The sequence below is a fragment of the Hypomesus nipponensis genome, chromosome 5, assembly GCF_054491055.1.
Source record: "Hypomesus nipponensis isolate SF chromosome 5, ASM5449105v1, whole genome shotgun sequence".
In the NCBI taxonomy this organism is placed as follows: domain Eukaryota; kingdom Metazoa; phylum Chordata; class Actinopteri; order Osmeriformes; family Osmeridae; genus Hypomesus; species Hypomesus nipponensis.
The window spans coordinates 12,298,499-12,322,595 of NC_140365.1; the positions used below are offsets into that span (position 1 = coordinate 12,298,499).

The 24,097-nt window shown below is 40.5% G+C and overlaps 1 protein-coding gene across 1 annotated transcript in view; it reads right to left on the reverse strand.

Moving 5' to 3' along the window:
* The window catches only part of sms (spermine synthase), a 107,646-nt gene that overhangs the window by 11,843 nt on the left and 71,706 nt on the right, over positions 1-24,097 (reverse strand). Inside the window, exons 8-10 of the mRNA XM_084698115.1 lie at positions 21,941-22,028; positions 17,552-17,666; positions 8,634-8,713 (exon numbers count right to left, since the gene is read on the reverse strand). Of these exons, the coding sequence (XP_084554241.1) occupies positions 8,634-8,713; positions 17,552-17,666; positions 21,941-22,028 (283 nt within the window). The remainder of the gene's footprint in view (positions 1-8,633; positions 8,714-17,551; positions 17,667-21,940; positions 22,029-24,097) is intronic.

The following is a 24,097-nucleotide window of genomic DNA, read 5'->3' on the forward strand; positions in this document are numbered from 1 at the left end:
CGTTGCCCTGAGAGAAAAAAGTATGTGACCAGAGCTTGCCGTAAAGTAGTAGCTCTGGTCGTACGATGTGTATGACGTCAATTACATTTTCAAAAGCTTTGTAGAACAGATAGGTGACTTTAAAACAATCTAACAGCCAGCAGTGCATATTTTTTTGCCTCCCCTTTCAAATTCGGAATTCAAATTACTAGACAGAAAATTATATCCTAAGAAAAGTGGATTTTGAGGGGTACCGCTCCATAGACCTCCATTCATTCTGCACTTGCTCGTTAGCACCTTCACATGGAACAACCAGTTCAGAACCCGGAAGTTTCCTGAGAGTGGCAGTTCTCTCTATATTAGACATTCTCTGACTAGGCGGTCTCACGGGCGACCCGCACTCGGTCAAATTACAAAGACTTTCACGACCTACATCAAAAATCCGAGATGGCAGTTCCACTCGAAATCGCTTTCTTAACAAAGTCCAATGGTTGGAAATTTTTTGGGGTGGTATTTTTCACTCATAATTCAAGCTCCAACTTGCGAGCTAGAACGTCTCTATCACGTTGTATCCATGCGTCGTTGATAACGTGTGTTGACGTAGCTAGCACAGAGTTACCCTCTGTGCTAGCTTTCACCACAAAAACATTGTAACCTCCTAAACTGTGCAACAGAACGTAGATCCCAATACAAGCAACTCAATCGAGACCAAAACAAACATTTTGACACAGACTATGTAGTCCAAATAGTAACAAAGTTTTAGGGGGGCGAAAATAAACAATAAATAATAATAATAACTAGAAAAGGCTGTTCCTGCAAAACAGCAGTGAGAATGCTGAAAACCTGAATGGGGATAGCTGACCATGCAAAAAAAGCTGAAAATTGTGAACATTTTTAGACAGTTATAAGCTGAAGCTTCAAAGCGCCCGAAAGGTATTTTAAATAGGGGCTGGAGCTGGACGAAGGCATAAAACTACAGATAAGAGAAGAAAAATGCTAAACAAAAAGTAAAAATAAACTAAAAGAAGAGAAACAATGCATAAAAATGTGAACATTTAGCAGAAAAGTATTTGCTGGAGTTTTAAAACGCCTGAAATGTATGTTAGAAAGGACCTGCAGCAAGATGAAGGCAGAAAAGTAAAGAAAATAGATAAAAAATGCTAAAGTACTGGCAGTTGGAAGATATTGCTGTGAAAGGTATTTTTGAAAGGACCTGGAGCAAGATGAAGGCAGAAAACAGAAGAGAAGAAAAATGCAAAACAAAAAGGGGAAAATTTCTGAAAGATGAGCTGCAGGAAAATTTGAAAATTTTGCAGAAAACCAGTTGCTGAAGTCTGGGTTGAACGAATTTGAAGGTAAAGGGACAACACTGGAATGACTTGAACTTGCTGGTAAAACGTAGCAACAGTTGGTCATTGGCAACAGACTGGAAACATTTCTAACTGAGAATCCCAAGACGGAAGGAGAAACTAATCATGTGTGCCTGCACACCCAGTCCTGTTCAGACACTTAATTTAAGATAACATCAAAATAATAATTCATAGTGCAGGGTTGCCGATGTTGTCGTTGTCCCTGGTAAGTTTTTAATAGTAAATAACAAGATCATGCTACATCTAACCGGCGGATTATTTCTTGCAAGTGTGTCAAAGTAGTATGTAGATCTATTATTTCAAATTGAAAAAGGAGAAGATATTTAGGTCAATAAGGTCAATGTACATACCTTGTTTGGTCGATTGTGGAAAAAAGGCGAACCGTTTTTAGTTATGGAGAGCCATCGCACTAGCTCGATTATGAGAAATGTAGCTAGAATCCACACCTCGAACAAGTTAAACTAGATGCAAAACTGTACGTCCAATCCAAAAAATACAAATATTTTCCGAGACCCAAGACTCTGCCGAAACCACTGATATCCTTTATGTGTCTGTGCAGTCAGAAATACAACTAATTTGGCAGTTTCCAAAACGTCACCCAATTCTACTTTCATGGTGCGTGTCTGTTTGGTTGCCACGGTGATGGCGCAACTGTGACCGCTAACAAGCTGGGCAGAGAGAATCACAAATTTAGCTGGAATCCACACCTCAAACAAGTTAACCTAGAGGCAAAACTATACGTCCAATCCAACATTTTTTGATATTTGATATTAGAGACCCAAGACTCTCCCGAAACCAGACATGTCCTTTATATGTCTGTGCGGTCAGAAATACGACTCTACCGGCAGTTTAAAAACAGGTCTATTTTCGAAATTCTCTGACAAATTTTACCCACCTCTCCATTGAAGTTAGTGAGAGAATTTGAAAGGCTGCTCTTGCTTCAAGGCTCAAAGCTGAAAATCTGTAAATGTCAGCTCTTTAGTAGTTACATTGGCTGAAAGAGGACAAGTTTTCCTACATTTTAAGGTATAACTTGTTTCTGTAAGTTAAACTATATGAACGTCAGAGGAATTTGTTTGTCAATTTAGTTGAATATCAGAAAAAGAGCAGCCAGCAGTGTGCCACTCTGCTGGCTGCTCAACCATAAGAATCAAGAAGGAGCTAAATTTTTCAGAACTAAGAAGTTGGAACAATAATAATAAAGAGAAACAGAAAAACAATAGTGAGAATGCTTAACAGCATTCTCACAACTAGAACATGCATTTCCTGCTAAAATTTGAAGTTTTAAGAAGTTTGAGAGGATTTGAAAGAAAACTCCATTGGAAATTCATGTAAAAAATATTGATTTATATTAATTCAAGCATAAGAGGCACAAAGCTGAAAAGTCATAGCACCCATGGGATGAAACTGCAGAATTTTTGGATAGTTGAACGGTTTTAATAGCTGAAGATTTGAAGGTACTGAAAGGTGCCACGGAAGAAATAGAAGAAAAATAATAAGTTGAACTAGAACATGCATTTCCTGCTGAAAATGCGTTGGAATGCTGAAATCTGAATTTTTTTTTTGAATGGCTGAAAATACAGAAATGAGAAAATACCTGCAAACTGAAATTAATTTTGAAAATGTGTGACTCACTCTAAAGAGGCAGTGTGGTAGCTGAACTGCATCATCTCACAAAGCTAAGTGCTTAAATACAATGCGGGAGAATACGTTTTTGAACGTTGTAAAGCAATCGAAGAAAAAGTTGAATTTCAAGAGGCACAATACATATCACAAATGTAAGGAATGAGACAGCTATAAACATTTACATTTCCATTTATTTATTTAGCAGACACTTTCATCCAAAGCGACTTCCAAGAGAGAGCTTTACAAAGTCCATAGGTCACTGATAATAACAACAAGATAACCCCAAAGCATTGCGGGTAGCCAGAAACAAGAAGTACACATTGTGAACAACCAAAAAATAAGTGCTAAAGGGAAGAAGCCATAAGAGCATGTAGTTAAGCAAGTTACAATTACACAACATATATAAGCAGAGTGGTTGTGTAAGCTACCACTCTGTATCAGCAGTCATTTAATACTTCCATACACTTAAGCATTCTACCACCCTTATACTGTTTGCAGAACATTAAAAAAGTGTGGTGTAGACCAGTACATCACAGTAAAACATATTTATTGTATGAAAATTACACAGTTCTCAAATACACATGTATGGTTTTAATTAAGATGAACACAAAAATTAGACCATCACGTAGCCTTACAAAAATGAACATTGAATAATTAACGAGGCTAAGTACCGCCAGAAACTACTGGTACATCGCAGTCAGTTGGTTTAAACGGCTGCTATAATTTTAGCTGACCACTAGATGTCACTGTGCTCTCCAATTTCAATGCGCCAATAGTTCGGCTCTTTGGTTCGGAGCAATCCGGAAAAAAACACCAAAGCTTCACAAGACATCGTTCGCCCTCCCTACTAATTACACATGTAAACGGAGCAATACTATTATTGGCATAAACCGACAATGGCTATCGGGTTTCTCATAGTCAAGTGAACACACTCGGTGGCGTAGTAGAACAAAACAGTAGCCTACCATTAGCATAGTAGTTGGCAAAAGAGATATTAGTAGTAATGTTACGCTCGATACCGTGCTCACGAAGCGGTATCGACCTTTCGAAACAATTTGTACCGATACAAACGTGTCGAGTGTGCCAAAAACCACGTGATCAGAGTCGAAGTCTCGAAGTGACGTCCGAAGCATCAGACGTCACACGAGCAGCTGAGACAAACAGCGTTTTTTTCTAACGCTTACAAGACATCAGACATCACTAATATTCGTAGGTTATAAAGAGGAGACATGGGCCTATTTAAGGACACTACATTCAATGACAGAACCAGAGATACAGGTAGATTGCCAGAGCTACATAGACAGAGATAGATACAAATATGAGATAGTAGGTGTACATAAGCACATAGCCTACATCTTTCTCTAGTTTTACCAGCCTTCAAATGTGGCCATCCCTTTCCCGGTTGAAAAAGCATGTTCCAAAACCTTACCCGCTAGCTAACATTATCATCTAGTAATATATTCTTTTAGCATAAACTTCTACTATAACGGGGTGAGGGGATGCGATCTCATTACATTTGAGTGAGGGGCTGCGCTTTTACCACAAGGCCATACACAGTTGAAGAATATGTGTAATTAATGTTACAAGAACCCTAAAAATAAATATCATAAACGTAAAGTAGCCTAGCAAAGACGTTACGTTGTTTATAATACAACAAGATATATGATAACATATTTTTGACAATTGCAAATCGAAACATTTGTCACATAACCTTAATTTATCAAGTTGTCAATGACGATTATGAGACTGACGTCTCGAGGACTTGAAGTCACTTGAGTCCTTCCATCGCTCGATACAGTCGCCATACCATAAACTGACCAGCAGATGTCCCTATGGAGAAGATGTATCGAACGCTTCGAAAAAGGGATACTTTTTCGAGACAATTGTGTCAAATAGCAAAACCGAAACCAGAGATGTCCTTTATATGTCTGTGCGTTCAGAAATACGACTATAACGGCAGTTTGTAAATCTTGTTATTTTTGGTTTTCTGTGACGAATTTGTCACCACATTTGCATTGGACTCTATGGGGCGAGAGTTGGACTTTGTCTCGCTTTCGTGGGGCTCTGAACAAATGTGTAAGTCTTTTGGATTCCACAGACAACTGTCTACAACCAGCACAAAATTAGCTATCTATTGATCCAAAAACGAAGCATGAAGAGCAAAAATTGTGGCAATGCTGGCAAACTAGAAATATGTTTTCAACGACATCCGAAGCTCCCCTCCGCTCTAACGGTGCGTTCACACTGCAGACTTTTTTACCGCTCAGCACCGCCGGCCTTCCCACAGTGCACCACGCTCGGGGGCGTGCCAGACAGATTCATTCGGAGCTGTAGTTCTCTTAAATCACTGTTTTAGTTCGTATCATGTCATGGAAAATGTGCACACAAAATACAACTTTTACACACATTAAGCAAGAATCCGACATGCTTTCTAGATCTGACATGATCTTATCTTCAGCACACAATAGGTTATCTTTTTCCACACTTTTTTTAGGCCGAGTGAAAGATTAAATGCCACCCGCACTCTATGTAACGGGTCTTTTTCCAGCTGGAAAAAAAGATGCATCAGACATAAACGTTGACATGTGTAACCTTTTATTATATTACTCGAAATCTGTGCAAATCATTCGCTAGATTATGACTTGCCTCTACACATTCACTGTATGGATAGCGAGTGGCTGCCAGCCAGCATTTCAGCGTTGAATGTTAATCGTGTGCCGGGTGAACTAGCTAGACTATGCAGCTAGCACAGAAGAAAGTTACGTAATGTGAAGAAACTGAATTAAAGTACAAAATACAACACACCAAGGACGCCGACAACCTCAGCAACCCTGCGCCAGGCATAATTTTTTTTTGTTTACGTCTCTGTAATCGACCATAGACGTATCATACAATACTCGGTATGAAGACACACATACAATGAGTTGCTCTTCCATCTTGAAAATTGTCAAACCTAGAAATGTTTACCATTACCAACAGTTGCTACGTTACAAGAACCAAGAAACCAACCCGATTGGCCATCGCTGGCATTTTCACGCTCCTCATTTACATAAAGTTCAGAAAATCCAACTTTCGCCGCCCCGCTCGCCTTCCCACAATGCCCTACGCGGGCGTCAACGCCTGGTTTCATTGAATGGGAAGCCGACGCCCCGCTCTGCCCGCCCCGCTGCAGTGTGAACACACCGTAAGCGATTTGGTCTGCACTCTGGGCTTTCTCGAAAACACCCATGTAAATCTCAGAAACGGTTTGAAAAAGTCATGAAACATAATCAGTGATATAAAAAAAAGTTGAATAGATATCAAAAAGCTGAAATAAATAAAAATAGTTTAGGGTTTTGTCAACGTTTTAAAGTTTAAATGGTGGCTCTAGCTGAAAGATTGAGGAAGAAGAAGGATTTGGAAGTTGAAGAAGTTTTAAGAAGTTTGAAAGGATTTGAAAGAAAATTCCATTGGAAACCCATGTTAAAAATATTATGAATATTGATTTATATTGATTCAACCATAAGAGGTACAAAGCTGAAAAGTCATAGTCAATAGTCAAAAGTCAATGCTGAAGCAGCATTCCAACAATAAAGATTCAAAGAACAATACTTGGAATGCTGAAGCAGCATTCCAACTTTAAAACACCATTTAAACTTTAAAACGTTGACAAAACCCTAAATGCTGAAGCAGCATTCCAACAATAAGATGAAGAAAAATTCAAAGAAAATTCTTCTTCTTGTTCAGCATTCCAACAATAAAGAAAAACAGGAAAACAATAGTGAATAGAATGCTTAACAGCATTCTCATAATAATATACATTTCAGATAACAATGGTTGTGCCCTTGCCGAAGGCAAAGCACACCCGAAAATGTTTTGAGTAAAACTGAGTTTTTTTTAGCCTGGTCCTAACCAGACTCTCGTAAATTCATTTGTACAGAGAGTCTGGCCTCGCTCCATTGACAAGCGTTGACTTCCTTGTAGGCGGGTCCTCTGTTGAAGTTTAAAACTATTGGATCTGCCCAGAGCCACTCTGATCTGCCATAACCAATCGCTAGCGTTCGCCTCAGCCAAGTCCTTAACCACTACTGTAACATCTGCCGTAGCTGGAAAATCAAACTTTTCCCGAACCCGTGGGGAGGAGGGCCACAACATCATGGCCACCAACAAAACTCAGAAAAACTTGTTCTTCCTCCGGCTTTAGCTGTTGGATATTCGGCAGCGTTGCCACAACGGACCGAATGGCTTGGCTCGCATCTTTCTCCGCCGCCATTACAGAACTACAACACAAACTACAACATCAACATCATCGTTCTCAGCCACTCCCTCTGTTCGCTAATTGGCCGGTTAAAAAGTAACCCGCAAAATCTGACTTACCTACTGAACGGCCAGACCGCAAACAGAAGCAAAATCCAAATTGAGAGGAAGTACGTAGGTCGGCAGAACCAGGCTAGGTGTCTGGATTTTTGCAATGTCACTGCATTTTCGGTTTCAACTTTCTGGTTTTCAGTTTCAACTTTCTGGTTTTCAGTTTCAACTTTCTGTCTTTCAGTTTCAACTTTCTGGTTTTCAGTTTCAACTTTCTGTCACTGTTTTGGCATAGATGGGAGGGAGTGACTGTGTGCCCCCCTTCACCAGAGTCCATCATCCTCAGTGCAGCTTGCTTCCACAAGTTCACCTGCACCCACCAAATCTCAAGTAAGTCTGTCTAGGGGTGGAGGGGCGCACTCCCTCCCCTCAAGCCCATCCCCTCTACGCCAAAACAGTGACAGAAAGTTGAAACTGAAAAACGGAAAGTTGAAACTGAAAACCAGTGACTTTGTAAAAATCCTGACCACGTCATTGTAAAAAAATACTGAAATCAAGAAAATGTGTAAAGATTGAAATTGAAAAACCCATCATGATGCATAAAAATATCCAAATAAAATAATAGTATTGGGAGATTTTCTTCAGTTGAATTGATTTTTCAGTGCCAATACTTGTTGTTTCAATGCCAATTGCTATTTTTAATACCTCAGTTTACTTTCACTGTTTTAGCGCCATAGTAATACGAGTACACCCCCCAAATGTAAACACTCCCATCAAATACGAGTAAACTCCCCACAAATAGGATGACTTGCTCACCCCCCCAAGAATACAAAGACACGCTCCCCCAAATGGGAAACAAATTAAATTAACTCCAAACGGAAAGGGTAAGTACAACACTTGGATGCACAGTAACTAACAGGAAATGAGAAATGCTATAATGACAGAGTTACGTGCACCAGGACAGTTGTTTGGCTATCAAAGCATGTGACAAGTACTTATGCAAAAGTATAAATTGCGTGTTAAACGTAAAAATCGATAGCCAAACAACTATCCTGTCCACGTAACTGTCATTATCATGAAATTACTCATATTAGTGGGTGTGTTTTGCACCTCAGGGCTACCATAGTCGTGAGGTAGCAAACTGACATCAAACATCCTTATCCTATCACGACAGAGATTTGCTGTTGGTAAATTATTTAAATTTCATGCCTGTTGGCTCATTTTCCTATTGAACTTCATTGGAAAATGTGCCAGGAGAAACAACTGTTCTAGTGATCCACACCTACAAGGCGCAGTAGTAGTGTCCGTCCGTTATGAGTCTGTTTGCTACCTCAGACTCTTGATGACTTGTTATTTTGTCTACTTTCTCACCTGTGTGAAATACTTTCCACTGGGTCGCATTACTTTTATGGAGAGATCCAGGATCAGACGGAGGAATTCCCATGTAGAGTCTGAGACAGGGAGAAAGATTGTTACCACACGGCATTGTGTCAGAATGTTTCAAGTTACACTTTTGTTCTTTTCGAACAGCAGGTTAACTCTATGAACAGAAATTAGACAACTTGAGGAAAGGAGCTGTGTCATTAGGAAACCTTGCCTTGTCTCGTATTTGTCGTAGCTCGCTAAGCTGTTTAGCGAGCTAATTTTCAGGCTAAGATAAAAAACGCCCCTGTTTTTGGTTCGTGGAAGCAACTTTCAATAAATCACCATAGTAACATATCAATTAGCACTAACCTGCTCCAGAGCAGGCTAACATAAGAGTAGCTGGATAAGCTTGCCACACCCACGGAAAATAATTGGCAGCTCCCTTTTTGGGAGATCAGTTGACCAAGGAGATATATTCTAGTTCGATTAGCTTTCCATACCAATAAAGTTCTTGGCGATCGCCAAGATCCTTTATTTCACACGGATGAGTTCTTGTTTGTGTTATATCGATTCAGCCGACAAGGACTCATTTATTTGCAAGACTTTCAAGGGCCGTACATTGCAAATATCACACGCCACAAGCTTAATGCTTTATGAGCTTATGCTGCTGTATGTAAATATGTAACGCTATGTTTTAAGAAATGTTTTGTCTGTTGTGCCTGTGCTTTTTATGTTTCACTGTGGGAGAGTGGGAAACGTCATATTGTTATCCTTTATGTCTTGACGTGAAGAAATTGACAATAAAGCTACTTGAAACTTTTACTGTGCTTCAGACTCTCTGCATAGCCTTGAGGTTTTTTGCGTCAGGTACATTTTATAGCCTAAAGAAAACATTGGCAAAGCCGCAGCATGCGCTGCTGTAAGAAAAGTGTAGGTTATTTGCGCTTAGCCAGCTGATGAATCAATTCATCTTATTCCCTGGCTATGTTCAATGAAATCAAAGATGCTTTTACAAATAGACCTACATACATGTAAATAGTACATAATATAAGCCCTTTAAGTAGGCCTACATATATCCTCATAAGTGTCTATGAATTTGTATCAATACTTAGATACATAGATACTCCTTGGTCTTGTTTTTATACTACTTATTCTGAAAGAGTTGATATCATTATTTTTGCTAGCAAGATCTCATTCAATGATTAATTTCCATTAAACCTACTGCCAGCAGGCACATTTAAAGAAATGTGATCTGATTGATTGGGGCAATAAGGCACTTAAGATGAGCCTATAGACTAAACCAAAATACGCATAGCTTATCAACAATTTTTTGCCAAGCTGCCTGTCTTGCTCTGGCAGCGGTGGCGGTGTTTGACTTAGCCATGATAATATGCTTATTGTGTTCGTAGAGACTCATTATAATAGTTTGCTCGGATAGCGAATATCACCGCTCTCTCTTTCGTCTTTTTCGCAATCATACCGTTAGAAAATCACGGTTTTGGTGATCGACCTTTCCTGCGTTTTGAAGTAGGACGTGCTTGTGCACTTGTCCTGATGTTAATGCGAGCGCGCAAGCGAAATTTTGGGGCCTTTATTTGAGTGCATGATGTATTTTTGTCTCTTAATTTTTCAACCCCACCCTTACGTTTCTTAGCATGGTTTTCCAAATTAATTATAAACATTTAAAACTGAAAGCATGCAGCCAAGGAGCTTTATTACTCATTTAAAAACTATTTGATCAATCGAATATAAAAGCATCATAGAATGTACAGTAAAGTAACATCTAGCTGGCGTCAGTTATTTCAAATGCATAGATAATGTTTAACAGTAAAATCAAAATTTAGTTTGCACCTAACATATTTGAGTGTGCTAAAATTAGCAATAACGTCAGCTAGTTCGAGGTGTATGCACAGGCTAATTATAAGTTAGCAGCATATTTCCCGTATTAAACAATAATTGAACATGGACTTACCTGAAAGTGATGCACGGGCATCATCTTGCAGTTTATTTATTTTTCTGCCCCTGACTCCTGTTGTCTTTTTGAGGCCATTTTCGAAAAGTTTACCTAGCCTACTGTCAAAGTTCGTCAGGCCACTGAGATAGAAAAGGGCACCCACGGCGAGCTTGGAAAGTTGAGTGTGTATTTGTTTTTTTGTGGGGTGGGGCACCTTCGTAACGTTTTTTGAGCAATTAAATATATCTCTTGTTTTGCCTGTTTTGTGATAAACATGCCTAAAAGGTGCGTAATATAGGCCTACTGAGTTCAGTTGGCAAATTTTTGGTGCCCCCTCAGGACTTGGTGCCCTACGCACAGCGCGTAGTGCGCGTTATTGGAGCGGCGGCACTGAGTTTAGCCTTATTGAAATTAACCACATGATTTGGATGCAGATCAGCCGTCGACAAACAGATATTTGCGGTTCTCAGTTAGCTCGCTAATGTTAACGGGCTAAAGGGACAATTGATTAACTGAGCTTCAACCCTTAAGACGAACGGGCCCCAGGTCTGTGTTACAAACTTTTATCACACAGAGTTTTGTAATGTCCACTATGATGTACACATCATGTCAGACTCTCAATTGCAGACCCTCCTTGTGCAAAACAATTCTAATGTTAGATGTTAATAAACAACAAGGATATAACACCACATTGAAAAAGTTCTTAAAGGGCAATTGACTGCAAAACCGATTTTACCTTGTCATAGTTGAATAACGACAGTTCGGAGGGTAAAATGAACATACTGTGATTATCAAAGTCCATTGACACCTCTTTCCTATTCAAATCTCAAAAAGAAAAAATTTGGCTGTAAAACGCTAGCTTTTCAACAAAGCTACCGGTCCTACGTAGGACCGGTGATCGCCCTCTTATTGGCTCTGGTCTGAATCTTTGTCACGCCCCCGAATTTACATCCAGACCAGCCCGAGGTAGCGTCCATCTCCGATACTAGTTTAGCTGCGCGCAGCTCTATGTAAGCTACTTATTTACCTTATTCCGCCCCGCCCACTTCTTTCATCTTTTTGCACTTCCGTTGTATTTGCACTTCCGCTTTACCGGGGATATCATTCAATTAAATGGAGAACTGTTGAGAAGTCCCGCTGCTAAAATATTAAATAATTTGGTGGATTTGTGCAAGATGTGCTATGTACGTGTGCTACAACAAGTCAACACATACACCCTTTCACTGGATGGCTTGAAAACGACTTTTTGTTGATATAATTTGTTTGCCGGTCAGATCGCTGCCCTGCACTCTGCTGTGCTGCGATATGCAGGCATCACATTAGCCACAAACATAAGATATTCTAACGATTTCACAGCAGGGCATATGCATTTGCTATACTTTGTTTGAAAGCTTAGGTCCTCTAGAATTCAGTCGTGTGATAAATTTTACCGTCAGTACATGTATTTGAGACTTCCCCTCAAAACCGACCAGCTAGCACTGTGAGCAGTAGAACGTTAGCTAGCTTCTTGTTTATCTACTTGAGGTTCTAGTTTTTACATCAGGTCTCTGCTATTAGCCATAAACTGCAAATTTATGAGCGACAAATTGTGCTGTAATAATAAATATTAACAACTTTTTCATCGAGGGGCTTTGGTACAAGCGATATGTAACGTGTTGACACTTACAAAATATGTATCTTCCCTCCTATCTAATGGCAATTATAAAGACGCATGAAATAATTTGATTGCTGCGTTGTTTCAAAAGCTTTATATCAAACTTAGATGCACTGCAGCAATTGTTTTGCTCACAGCCATGCCCATAAATTTGGTTATAATCATGTATCTATTTCATGAATTGAGAACACTAAAACATACTAAAATATTGTTACTTTACACACTTTATTGATACGAGCAGACAAAAAGAAACTTCTGTGTTTTTTTTATTCAGCGCCTTCAGTCAGGGACGCAGATCCTCAACTTAGGTTGGAGGTCGATGCAAATTATGTCGGCCCACAACACTCGGACCTTTTCTTTCCATGGTCAAACCAAGGATCATACAGGGTCTGATTCCATCTTCTCCACCTGTTATGGCAGCCACAAACTGCACAGTTCACGCTGGGCATCTCTATTAGCCATAAATGAGTACCAGAGCCTGTTTAAGACACTGTATTTTAGCACCGTTATAAAGTGGAAAGTATCTAAACCGGAAATGAGAATACGCGGATGGCCGCGCCCATTGTGACTTCCGGAATAAGGTCAATAAGGAATTACAAAGAAGAACGTTTTGAACTAGAACATGCATTTCCTGCTGAAAATGCGTTGGAATGCTGAAATCTGATTATTTATTTATTTTTTTATGGCTGAAAATACAGAAATTAGAAAATACCCTCAAGCTGAAATTAACTTAACAAATGTATGACTTACACAAAAGATGGAGTGTGGAAGCTGAACTGCATCATCTAACGACGCTCAGTGCTTAAAAACTATGCGGGAGAATACGTTTGAACGTTGTGAAGCAATCTAAGAAATAGTTTAATTTTTTTTGTGGAAGCTGAACTGCATCAACAAAGCTATAAGAGCTTAAATTGCCTACAATGCGGGAGAAGCTGAAAGCTGAACTGTTAAAAAGAAGTAGGCTATAGTTGTAACAAGAATATTATAGTTTTAACAGCTGAAATTATAGTTGGGATAGTCATATCAGTAGCAGATGTAGCCTATCATTTAGTGCGTTTACTCGTCTTTCTTAGTAGGATTCAATGTTTTGATTGAATGAAACATACAGCAGTAGTAGGGCTGATACAGGAAGACACGGCGACACTGTTGCAGAAGGATGATGGTGCACGTTTTGTCCGTGGACCATACAAGGATTAATAAAAAGAATCATGTAGACGTGTTTGAATAATCACATTACTAATTACACATGTAAACGGAGTAATTGTATTATTGGCATAAACTGACAATTGCTATCGGGTTTCTCATGGTCAAGTGAACGCACTCAGTGGCGTAGTAGAACAAAACAGTAGCATTAGCATAGTAGTTAGCAAAAGAGATATTATCAGCATCTTCAGAATTAGTAGTTGTAGTGTGGCATAAGATATAGCACTATCAGTAGTGGTAGTAGTTGTGTTGTGGTGCTCTTGGTCTTTTAATGAGATGAGTTGACTGAATCGCTTGTCTTGTGTCTCCACTAATCAGCTAATACCAATCACCTGTGTAAGAGACTGGCGCTTGTTTGTGTGGTTGCCACGGTGATGGTGCAGCTATGGCTGCTAATGCGCTGAGGGCAGAGAATACCAGAAATTTAGCAAGAATCCACACCTCAAACAAGTTAACGTAGACACAAAACTATACGTCCAATCCAAAAACATAAATATATTTTCCGAGACCCAAGACTCTGCCGAAACCAGAGATGTCCTTTATATGTCTGTAAGTTCAGAAATACGGCAGTTTATAAATCTTGTTATTTTTAGTTTTCTGTGACGAATGTCACCACATTTGCATTGGACTCTATGGGGCGAGAGTATGGAGCTAGAAAGCTGACAAAAGTATCTGAATTTGCATATGAAACATCTGAAATATTTGCGTGTCGAATTTCATAAAACTGAAATATTTTGCTGTTGAATATATAATATCTGAATTATTTGTATGCCGAATTTAATAAAACTTATTTTGATCCAAAAATACAAATTTCTAAAATTCAGATTGCAGGAATTCAGATGCTTGAAATTCAGATTCTTGAAATTCAGATTCTTGAAATTCAGATTGCTGACATTCAGATTGTGGAAATTAAGATTTTGTCTGAACTAGGCCAAAGGTGAAACAGCTTGCCTTCACAGGGAAAAGTAGACGATTTCAAAACGACTGAATATAGACATTGTCTGACCGAATTTTACCCCAGAACAAAAGCTAAGAGTTGCTCGTTGGAGGAAGAGTATGGAGCAAGTGCTTATGAAACTTGTAAAAACTTGTGTCTTGTCCTCTGCCAAAATCTGCAGTTACTGTTACCAAGTGAGTCAAGTGAGAGGGCGGCGGAGACCGATGGAAGACGAGGAACAACTGGCAAAGCTATAGCCTATATATTTATGTTCCGTTGTTCTCTTTTCTGTGTTGGAGTTCTTTTAAGAGCTTGATGGCATCAACATCCAGCCTGATATAAAATCATGAACTTCAATTGTGTCTCAATTATAATACCCACACAGAAAATCCAGGTTGAATCAAGTCACGCTAGCTAGCTACTGTATTACTAATAGCCAATTTTGGATGGTCAAGCATATTTTTCATTGTCTCCTTATTCCTATCAAAGTCAATGTTCAGCCCATAGGCTATGTTCATTTCCTAAGTGACATTTCAGATCGGTTATGGATAGTGAAATATTTGCTGTCTGAGAGATGGGACATAGTATTTAACAGCATAGATATATGGAGTTATCTATGGTTAACAGGATATATCTGTAGTGCGGCCGGGTGTGATTGGATTCATTGTCCACACGTCGTCTGGAAGTCAGTTTCGATCAAATGCCAACAATCTCCATACTAGATCTTGCCGACATATCTTCTACACATCGGGACATATGTGTGCTATCCCAGATACTTATGTGTGATCTGGGTATTCCTCCAACTAGCAACTCAGTTTGTTCTGAGGTAAAGTTCGGTCGTTCTGAAATCGTCTACTTTTTCCTGTGAAAGCAAGCTGTTTCACCTTTGGCCTGGTTCAGACAAAATCTGAATCTGAATTTCCGCAATCTGAATTTCCCCAATCTGAATTACTGCAATCCGAATTTTAGAAATGTGTATTTTGGGATCACAATAATTCAGTTTTATTAAATTCGGCATACAAATAATTCAGATATTATATATTCAACAGCAAAATATTTCAGTTTTATGAAATACGACACACAAATATTTCAGATCTTTCATATTCAAATTCAGATACTTTTGTCAGCTTTCTAGCACCATACGAGAGTTGGACTTTGTCTCGCTTTCGTGGGCCTCTGAAAAAATGTGTAAGTCTTTTGGATTCCACAGAGAACTGTCTACAACCAGCACAAAATTAGCTATCTATTGATCCAAAAACGAAGCATGAAGAGAGAAAATTGTGGCAAACTAGAAATATGTTTTCAACGACACCCGAAGCTCCCCCCCACTCTAAGCGATTCAGTCTGCACTCTGGGCTTTCTCGTAAACACCCATGTAAATCTCAGAAACAGTTTGAAAAAGTCATGAAACATAATCAGTGATATCAATTTTTTTTTTATTAGATATCAAAAAGCTGAATTATATAAAAATAGTTTAGGGTTTTGTCAATGTTTTAAAGTTTAAATGGTGGCTCTAGCTGAAAGATTGAGGAAGAAGAAGGATTTGGAAGTTGAAGACGTTTTAAGAAGTTTGAAAGGATTTGAAAGAAAACTTCATTGGAAACCTGTGTTAAAAATATTATGAATATTGATTTATATTAAATCAACCATAAGAGGTACAACGCTGAAAAGTCATAGTGCCCATGGCCTGAAACTGCTGAATTTTTTGATAGCTGAACGGTTTTAATAGCTGAAGATTTGAAGGCACTGAAAGGTGGCGCAGAAGAAATAGAAGAAGTTGAATAAAGATTCAAAGAACAATACTTGGAATTTTGAAGCAGCATTCCAACAATTATAACAAGGATATTGAAAATGGACCACGGTCGTAAATGCTGTGTTCCAGGCTGTACAGGGAAGGCTAACACTCAGTCTGCTGTTGTCTTATGAGAAGATCCCGGCGAAGTTCGACACTCAATCATTCATTTGCTCTGAACATTTCACCCAAGACAGTTTTGACAACCTCGGACAATTGCAAGCAGGATTTGCGAAGAAGCTGAACCTGGAAAGAGGTGCTGTTCCGACCGTATGCTCATTGCAACCGCCTATAAGGACAGTATGATGTTGTGCTAACAGTTATTAGCAATGCTAACGTTTCCTGTATAATATAGCATACCAGGTAGAATGCTAAATACGTTTCTACACACATCAAATGACTCTAGCTGGACTAGCTGTAGTCGGCATTAGAAGGGAAGCTTCCGAAAAATAGCCAGAAAACGAACAGCAGTCTGGCTTATTGCTAACGCCTGTCTAGATAATCTATTTGAAAGAACTGGAGAAAGGCAGGTGCTTGATACAGGATACGGTAGCATTCCTAGTAACTGTTACTAGTAAAACCTAGACTGTAGGCATGTAAACAAGTTTAGCTTGCTTACGCAAGAGCATAGGTAGAATGTGTGATAATTTAGCCTAGTTTATTGGCAATGGGGCTAACATTGATTCATGTTCCTGACTGTGTTTCATTCAAATAAATAACCGGTGTAATGTAAATCTACAATTCACGATGCATGTTTGTCCAGATCTTGGTCATGTTATTTAGAGCTAGTTACCTAACTGAAGCCGAGTAGAATCAGGATATGGTTTGGTTGCTAAGCTGTAGCCTAACGTTCTACCCACCCAAGTCAATCCAGTTTGCTTCAACAACAGAAGTGGAAACAAGTAATGATATCATTTCAAATGATATATAGTCAATCTGTTGAAAACAGTGTTGTGTAGACACAATAGATTTATTTGCGCGTTTTTATTTCAAGTCTCCAACTTCGGTGTTTCAGCGAGTGCTGCTGTTGGCCTTGTTGTGTTTTTGCTCCCCAGCTTCACTCGTTGAAAACCAACCAATCAGCGCGCAGCTCATCTAAATATTAATGAGCATACCATAAAAGGAGAAAAGCTAGTGTTTTTTCCCGGGAACATTTCAGAGGATCTGTCAGTGGGCATAGAACAGCACCCGGGCCATTTTCAACCCAACCAATGTTACATACCCTATTTGGAGACCTTAAGGAACAGTGTGAAATACCCCCAAAAAACAGTCAATTGCCCCGTTAAATGACACTGTGTCTACAATTGACAATATGCAAAGCAATTAATTTACCAGTTTTGTTATGCATGAGATTAACATTTTTTGAAACTACATCCTCACTCACCTTCCTCTGGAGCTGTAGAGATGGGAACTGCTGTAAGGTCATTGATGACATAATCAAATGTTCTACCTTCCTCCACATATTTCTTTAGCACAGGAACACAGTCCTCCACTAAGATCTGAAGCAAAACAGAGTACAGAGATATTATGGTGCCAGTTGTAAACACTGTTTGCTAGTTGTGTGATGGTTGACAAATTACGATAATGTTCTAAATTTAGTGATTTCCAATCTTGACAGAGAGGGAGAGAGAGGGAGCAAAAAAAGAGACAGGAGAATTCATTCTGTCTATAACGTTCCTTATGGAGATAGCTCCAGTTCTATGAGTGGAGCGGAGCCCCATGAGGCTCCTATTGGTTTACCCCTCTACGTTCACGTAGCCAATCACTAAAAGCCAAAATGTATCCACTGTCACGTGCCATAAGGGGGCATCAGACTGCCGTTAATTTTCCCAAAACTAATGTAAAATAAGCCGGGTTGAACAAAGGTGCGCTGGGATGCAAACCCTATGGGGCTCTGCTCCACTCATAAAACTGGAGTTATCTCCATAACTCCATGTTCGATGTTCTATCTCCATATCTCCATGTTCTATGTTGTGGAGTTCCGGCTCTGCTCCTATTGGTTTAGGTGGAGCGAGCGAGGCCATATATACCCCCAGCAAGTCCTGGTCACAGAACAACTCAGAACACCAGAGGGATGCATTACTCATAATCAAGTCAAGGTTGATACCTAACAAAACAGATAAAGCATCACAAAACAGCTCTGCCCCCTGATCCAACCCCAAAATAGCCAGAAGCCCGCATAACCAGTGTGAAAGCTGCTGGGTGAAGAGAGGTCTTCTGACCTTAGGTCCCCATAGCAGACAAACAACAACTGAGGTGTCAAGTAACGTGAGAGAGCGTACTGGGCACTGCTTGTGCAGTCATTCTACCTCTAGGTCCATAAAAGGTGGGGGAAAAACTCTTTCAATTCCTAACTTTGTGCCTGAAAAATCCGATTGAGTACTTTAGGCACAAAGGCACGGTTGGGGCGTAGCCCCACCCTTGTCTGATTGCCTGAGATGATCGGACAGTTTCCATGCGTGTATAAGGCACACAAGTCGCTCACACGTTTCACCGTCATCAGGACTCATCTTGAGAGAGACCAGATGCAGAGACCAAACGCAAGGAGGCATTAGCGATCAGTTAAAATGGGGGCCAGCAAAGGACCAGCTGGAAGCAGATGCCCTTGTGAGGTGGTCTAAGTCTGCAAGCAGAAACCAAAAAATGCTTAATCAAAGGGTGGGTGAACAGAGTAGATCTAGCAAAACCCTTGTAACATGCAGAGATGGCTGCCGCACAAATAGCGATTATAGAAAAAGCAGGAATGTCTCTACAAGATGGGGTCGATTCCCTGGCCGTTACACCATTGTGAGAAGGCTTGCCAGCACGCTGTGTACACTTTAGTGGTGGATTGCGTGGGGGGTCCCTGAATGGTCTGAATAACTGCATCAGAGAGATCTCTGCATCCCTTTCAGTAACCAAGTCATGAGTGGGGCCCCGATTTCCTACGAGAGCGCGTCCTGGAGAGGAGGAAGTGGCAGAGGGCCCTTCACAGCCAAGGACGTCCCCTGGGGCCAGTTGCATAAACTTAGTTTAAGACTAGTCTTAGCCTTAGACTGTCTTACATTGTCAGGTTAGACTAGTCTAACTAAGCCTGTCTGTTGCATAAATAGTAAGACTGACTTAATTTGAGGTAAAAAAGTTAGCCACCTCTCCCCCTGGCTAAACCCTGCGGTAAGGAAGTTGCTATACCAACGATCTGTTAGGCTACGTCATTATTTTAGCATAATTTATTAAGAAAGGAATTAATTGTGTTATTTGTAACTGCAGACAATGTTGACTGGGTTCTGCTTTTCCACAGAACAAAATGTTTTATTAAACGAGTGAGTAGATGACAATATAACTCACTTTATTGACGCCAGCACCAGCCATCTGCGTTGGAGTTGTTGATAAATGGAAGTAGCGTTGGGGTTAAATTAAGAACCTTAAAAACGCATACACTATTTGTTAATATTGTATTCCTCCAACAGTTATAGGTTTTCATCAGGTTTAAATGTATCAATCTTTGGCGTTACGTGACGCTGTTTTGTCCGCCATCTTTTCTTGTGTCTTATTTTACCCATAATGCAAAGCGCGACAGGCTATCTAAGTCATTCTTACGTTAGTCACTGATCTTAAAGCTTTATGCAACAGGTAAATTGAAGTGTCTATGGCAAGTCGGACTTAAAGTTGCATTTAAGTCTAAGACTAAGTCTATTTTTATGCAACTGGCCCCTGGAAACCACGGGGTGCCCGGTCGCTTGGGAGCTATCAAGATCAGCGAGAGAGCCTCTGACATCACCTGACCCATCAAAGGAAGGATGGCTGGCAACGGAGAGAAGATATACAGAAGAACCCCCTGTGCAAGGGCTGTGTGCGAAGGAACTGACTCCCAAAGGCGGGTCAAAGGATAAAGGACAGAAGCATTGTCTTTTTCAGAAAGAGTAGCATGGAGGGCTGAGCCTCTCAATGTTTTATTGTACAATTCAAAAACAGAATAAACAGTAGTGGGGAACAAAGGCTTTTTCCGCTGTCTCCTGTACACCCACATCCTGTGCATCCAGCATGAACGCCCTGTCTGCCAGAGAGGCATTGGGTGGAGGGCAGATTAGTTTTCTTCGCCGAATCCCAGGTACAAAATCTCAGCACCAGATAAGTAGCTAGGGCTGGTTGCAGTAGGGGCTTTCCATGATCAATGTGGCATACTCCTCAGCCCATGGGAATGGCAGTAATGCTCCCACCGGTGCGTGGGTGGAGAAGGGTGCATTCCACAAACCATATAGTCCCATTGCTTGGGCATGGAGGGGACCGTGGGTGGAGAAGGGTGCATCCCACAAACCCTCCATATAGTCCCGTTGCTTGGGCATGGAGGGGACAAAAGGTTTAGAAGCCTTCTTTTTAGCGTGGGGCCCCCAGGACCACGGTTCGTGTTCCTCCGCTGGAAGGGGACCCAGGACTGGAGCGCCCACAATGATGGCGGTGTCAAGGACAATTTTAGGGAGATCTCTCCACAAAGTCACTGGGGAGGCAGAGGGTTTTTCAGTCAAGAGCTCGCCGTCTTTGTCCAAAGGGGTGGGCCCAAACAAGGAATGAGGAATGTTGGGTGAGAAGGAAGCGGCCTCTGCTGGAGGGGCTTGGCCAGTCTGCCCTAGGTCTGCCTCCAAAGGGTCCTCTGCATCATAATCTGTGGCTGAATTCACTCCTTCAGAGATCATTACAGAGACAACAGCTTCGAGGGGCTCCTTGTCATAGAAAATTCTAACAGCACTGTGTAGATTTGAACATAGTCAAAATGGCGGTTTCAATAAAATGTATTTAGTTTGCACAAAGTGCAAGTGTACTCCGGACCCGTCATAGCGAAAGACATGCAGATGTAACCTACAGGTCGTTCGAGAGAGTGGTGAAGAACTATCACACATGCACTGCCTTATATAAACTTTAGATCAAATGGCATTCTATAAGGTCAGTCAATCAATGTAGCAAACTGTGATTGGCTAACTCAACTCAGTGATAGTTTGAAACAATAAATCTCTATACCAATTGTCTCACTGTTCTTTGATGTGACATCTCTCCCCAAACCAGTAGATACTTCACACAATACTTTTAATTAACACAATGAAACAGGACACAGTCCTTCTAGCCAAAGTTCAGAGCAACTGCCTCATTGACTCCAACTACTTCGACCCCAGGTCATTAATTCCTTAAAACAATACAAGATGCTTTACCCATCCTTAAGCGTAAAATGCCCACAGAGCCATAACCACCTCACATTCCTTTGAACTCAACTTAATTATCTTCCCTTCCTGTCTCTTTCCAATGAACATAGAAGCATATAGATTTCATACACGTACGTCTATGCGTATGACCAACATTTCTACCACACTCCTCTCCCCTAACGCAAAACGACTCCAAGGGAAGCTAGCACAGTGCGGGTAAGTAGGGTAATACATGACGTGGGCCGAGACACACAAAGCATAATTTGTGGCATCTATAATTCAGGTCATGGCAGCGGCTGTGAGCCATGAGAAGAGCTTTCGACGGTGGAGAATGAGACAACATTTATTGGTGAGTGGCAGCGGGTTTCTCTTGGGGGTGAAGAATCTCGTAGTGGCTTCAGATATTGGCAACCCGTGCTGAAATGAAACAATGTAGCCTATTGTGAAATGAACGGCGGGCTGACGCTCCCTTATATAGGGGGCACCTGATGGAGGATACATTTAGGCTTTCAGTTATTGGTGATAGTAGAGGGGAAACTCAATAGGAGCAGAGCCCCTATGGGGTGGAACTCCACAACATACAACCTCTTCATTCTCACCTGGTAAGAATCTCCTTTTAAGTTGTCCAAGACACTTCCACAAGTCTTCCTCATGTGTGTTCTGCAACCATCAATTACCATCTGGTCGATGTGCACGCACTGTCAAGGTTCTAACAAATGAAACACTGTCAAGTTCCAGGAAAGGTTTCTCATTACAAGCCGATCAAAAGGACTCATAGGGACTGCATACAGTTTTTAACTGAACCTGTATGTGTCTCTGTATAGAGTTTCTACATTAATACACAGTTTGTGGTACAAGAGTGGTACACGAGTGGGCATGTCATTGCTATGACCACAGCCCTGTGCATTATTGTGCAGTTTTTGTTTTGCCTGTCATCAAGACACAATTTCCCCTTAGGGATGAATAAAGTACCTACACCTACCCTACTTGTTTGAGGACATACTACTTTTATGTAAATGCATACTGTAGTCAGAACACTTTCCCCATTGATGAAAGGACAGGCAGAAAGTCCCCTGATCACTGATGTGCGAAACCAGCAAATGGACAGCTCAACATGGAAGACTACTGCAGCCTGTCTCAACCCTGCCTACACTATGATCATGTTATGTAATTAAGTGATGAGTGCCCTACAAATCCCCAACAGTAATCCACTAACCAAGTTTCCACTCTCATCTACTTATGAGGTACAGACCGCCTAGAGTATCTTAAATACTTAATGAAGACTATACCTGAAATAAAGATCAGCTTTTTATTTATTTTTTCCTATTTCTTCGACTGCAGAGGTTCCCAACCCTGGTCCTCGGGCACCCCTGTCCTGAATGTTATAGATGTTTCCCTGCTCCAACTCACCTGATTTAAATGAATGGTCATAACAGGCTTCTGCAGTGCTGGATAACGACCCATTCATTTGAATAAGGGACCCCGAGGACCAGGGTTGGGAACCACTGAATTACTGCACATCAATTACAGTCTGAAACAGTGTCTTGGATACAGTAAAGATCTACAGGGTGCTGTTTAATCATCCCTATAATTAGTGCAAAACTGAGAGTTAGGGTGGAACACCTTGGAATATTATACGACAATAACTATAGCTGTTTTCAGAAATGCTGCACAGTGCGTATACTGGAAGATAAGTTTGAGTCCCTACAGATTCAATGTGAACGTAACTTTCCCTTTTGCCCTCTTCCAAACTTGGATCTTTTATCAATTTTACTACCACCTTTTTGTGTAGAAATTGGATTGAGATCTGGGGAGAGTCAACACCTTGAACAACACTCAACAATAATGCCTTGGACACACTGGCTGCTAAACGTTTGGACGCGCTGCGAAGCGCCGGTCACCAAGCCTTTCAGCTACTCTGAGCTTTCCTTTTTCACATGGTACCTAAACATGGTATAGGCTATATTTAGGAAAAGTGTTATTCCAACAGCCGCCCCGACAGCATCCCAACAATGATCCTTCTCTAAGTTGTCCTTGTAAAATTAGTGCTGTGGGTCATAGCCTATAACTCTGTGCTTTTCAACTCCGAGAATTAATTTGATGTCATCCATCTCCTTACTCTTTATTCTAGACATGTTACCCTTTGGTAGTGTCATTAAGAGGCACAACATTAATTACCATAGCTATGCAGATGACACCCAGGTCTATATTTCTGTAACACCCAACAAGTTTTATTGATTGTTTGGTAAATTGCATTGCTGATATAAATGTGTGGATGCCACATAACTTTCTTCCTCTCAACTAAGAAAAAATGGGTATTAGGATGAAAGGTATTTGTCATCAGTGAAAACATTTTAAGAAAGACTTAAAGTAACACCAAGTGCCAGGATAGAAACCTATGTGTCATATTTGACTCTGATCTAAATTTTGAAAATCATATCAAATATATATCGGGAACATATTTTTATCACCTAAGAAATATTGCTACGGTGCAACTTTTTCTCTCTCGGGCTGACACTGAAAGACTGATGCATGCTTTTATCACAAGCAGGCTGGATTACTGTAATGCTCTCGCCTGGTCTTCCAAAGAAAGCTATTAGTCAACTACAGATACAGAATTCTGCAGCACGAGTCCTCACCAAGACCAGATGTAGAACCCACATCACACCAGTCTTAAAATCCCTGTACTGGTTACCTGTTAGATGCAGAACCGATTTTAAGATTATTTTACATGTCTATAGATCACTCCATAGTTA